The following is a 2,889-nucleotide window of genomic DNA, read 5'->3' on the forward strand; positions in this document are numbered from 1 at the left end:
ATATATACATGAATCGGTGTCGTAGTACAAGACACGTCTGTCTAATTTTTCTAAATATTCATACAATTTTAAGCGTGCCTGTGCTGTCGTGAACGCCGCTATTGCCACGTTGGTTATTGGAGAGGGTACTACCGCTTCGCGTCTTAAACGCCACGAAACATACATCACCTCATCGTTGACGGGTAATATTCCGATTATCTCATGCTCAGGGCTTGACAATGACTCAGCGAATCGTTGGGAGGTTCTTACTACTTCGGTATTCGCGAGGTTTGTCCGCTGACCGAATTTTCCCCAAAACGAATTGAGACAAAGTTTGGCGACGGAGCGTAATCCGAGATTTCATGTGATATTATTTTTATCAAGAACGACACCCTCTGTTGCTTCATACTCTCGAAGGTAACGTTCTTTCGCAATTTCATCGCCCTCGCACTCGCTAGGCCACCCCCTCGCTTCTTGCTTCAATTGTAAGAAGGTGTTAATATACCCGGCAAACAACCCTTTCGTACACTGGTATTGCCAAATTTCATCTACCCGTGTCACGAGATAACCTTTCTCAACTGCTTTGCGCAATTCACACGACACCCACGTGCCCTCAAACTCACGTTCCGATGGTTCGTCGTGAGCGCAAGCAGATTGAGAAAATGTTTCGCAGCATGTGCGACAAAGCGAGAATAATAATTTCCCACGGATGCGATACAGGATGAAAAAGGTCGCGCGGGGGCAGCACACAACAACGCACGAGTCCCGTAACCCGATCGAAATTGAAATTTGGTGCTTCTCCAATTAGCACACTACATTCATCTCCTACGAAGATGTCAGGATGCTTAATTGGAAAAACACCAGTTTTGAGAATATAAGGGTACAAAGAACATACGTCTACGTAACGTATCTTCTCGTTACCCTCAACCGCGTATCGTGTCACGATATTGCCAGTACGCTCACCGAAAAACGCATCACGAGGATCGAGAGGTGCGATTTGTATCATCGGGTGTTTCTCGACGAATTCACGCACCTCCCGATCCGCGTGCATTTCCTCGTCAAAAGCGCATTCCCATTTTTCCATCACGATATGTCCACACCGTACCCGCCAGGTTGTTGCAATCGTTCGTTCATAACGCGCGTCAAGCGTATCTTTCGAATTCTGTCCGATTTTTTCATCGCGATTTATTCGATAGCAAGTCGGGCATCCGTGAAAGAAGCAACCGTGGAACTGCAATACGTAACGTTGCGTCTCACCAGCGTTCTCACACTCGTAATATCCGTCGACGAGCATCCCTTCCGTTAATCTATATTCACGACCATGTCCCGCGTGAATTATACGACGACCGATCTCACGCTCCTTCAAAATCAACATCCCTTCCGTTAATCTATATTCACGACCATGTCCCGTGTGAATTATACGACAACCGATCTCACGCTCCTTCAAAATCAACCACTGTACGGCTTTGCGCGACTGATTGTCATTCATTCTATAGCCACCCGTCGGAATGATATCTATTTCCTCTTTACGCAGAAAGTTTTTTCGAAAAACTCTCATACACGTCGAGGCGATAGTCGTGCATTCCGCGAATGGGCACACGTTTCCATGTTCTAAAAATATTTTTCTAAATGACAGGCATGCTCGCCGAAGAATATTTACGTCTGTACGGCAATAAGTGACAATTTCACGCTGGAAATCGAATACGGTGTTTTGTCTCGTCATTTCCGCATGCCACGCAAGGAAACGTTCGCGTTCCTCAGGTTGCATTGTTTCGGGTGCATAATAGTCAACGTCTGGTAGAGGTCCTACGTATGTTTGATTTTCGCGAATATTAAAAAGATGCGGAAAGATGCCTTTGTCGCAAGTATCCGGCAACCCGAAGGCCTTCGGTAATTCCGACAAACGCATCGGCATGTAATTAATACTATCGATAAATTTTGTACGTCCTACTGTCAAAACGATAATTTTTGTACCGTTTAAAATCACTTTAGGTTCTAATCCAGAATGATTTCCGACTATGAAACGGAAAATGAACTGTGCGTCGAAAGCTTTCGCGTTGTGCGCTATACAAATAATGCGAGTGAAATTTTTTGTGGGTCGTGTTACACATTCGACAAATTCCCCTACCGGATCTCGACGAAAAACAAATTCATGAGCGCCGCACCAGCGGCAGTGTTGCGATAGATCGTGAACTTCCGCGCACGAATCGCAAATTTGTTGCGCGATGCAGAGCGTTGGAACGTGGATCTTTATTTCGGTGCCATTCATCGATTCGTTCTGTCGCGTTTCGCAATCGTAGAACACGGAGGCTGTTCGTCCCTTTTGATGTTCTTGATCACTCGCATTTGTGTTATCACATTCATTCTCTCTCACGATTGCGGGAGAATCTCCGACTGACTCGTCATCGGAGGATCTACCTTCGCGAGAAAGAGGTTGCATGAAACACAAATGATTCCGCGGTTTCAGAGAACTACAAATTTTACAAAAGGAAACGCCGCATTCGTGTTCTTTTGTTATATTTATAACACGCCCACAGTTCTCGCAAAATTGTATCACACTACAAATACTTCGCGGCGTTTTTCCGTCGTATGATTTTATCGCGCGATGATGATCCAAGCACGCGTTCCCGAAGAACGAACGTTTGCATGTCTCGCACCTGATTACGTTTACTTCGAGCTGTTCACACGACGGCACGTTATTGCAACGCGGACACTTATTCGAACAGCGGTGACCCCTCTCTTCGCAATAGCCTATATTACAAGGGATGCAGTAACCTCCCCTACTTCCCGCAGCTGCTTTTAAATTTAATATAGGCCTATAGTGACGTTCACCCTCGTAGTACATAATATACAATTTGTACGTGGGTTCGCGTCCTTGCGAGGCGAGCAGATCGCCTCCATCGAATATAG

General features: G+C 45.7%; 1 protein-coding gene across 1 annotated transcript in view; it reads right to left on the reverse strand.

Annotated features, from left to right (window-relative positions):
- Nucleotides 1-242: 242 nt before the first annotated feature.
- The window catches only part of LOC108727231 (uncharacterized), a 4,815-nt gene continuing 2,168 nt past the window's right edge, over nucleotides 243-2,889 (reverse strand). Inside the window, 3 exon segments of the mRNA XM_018455275.1 lie at nucleotides 243-694; nucleotides 696-1,302; nucleotides 1,384-2,450. Coding sequence (XP_018310777.1) covers nucleotides 340-694; nucleotides 696-1,302; nucleotides 1,384-2,450 — 2,029 coding nt within the window. The 3' untranslated portion in view covers nucleotides 243-339.

This window comes from Mycetomoellerius zeteki, unplaced genomic scaffold, assembly GCF_001594055.1.
Source record: "Mycetomoellerius zeteki isolate Tzet28-1 unplaced genomic scaffold, Tzet1.0 scaffold473, whole genome shotgun sequence".
Lineage (NCBI taxonomy): Eukaryota > Metazoa > Arthropoda > Insecta > Hymenoptera > Formicidae > Mycetomoellerius > Mycetomoellerius zeteki.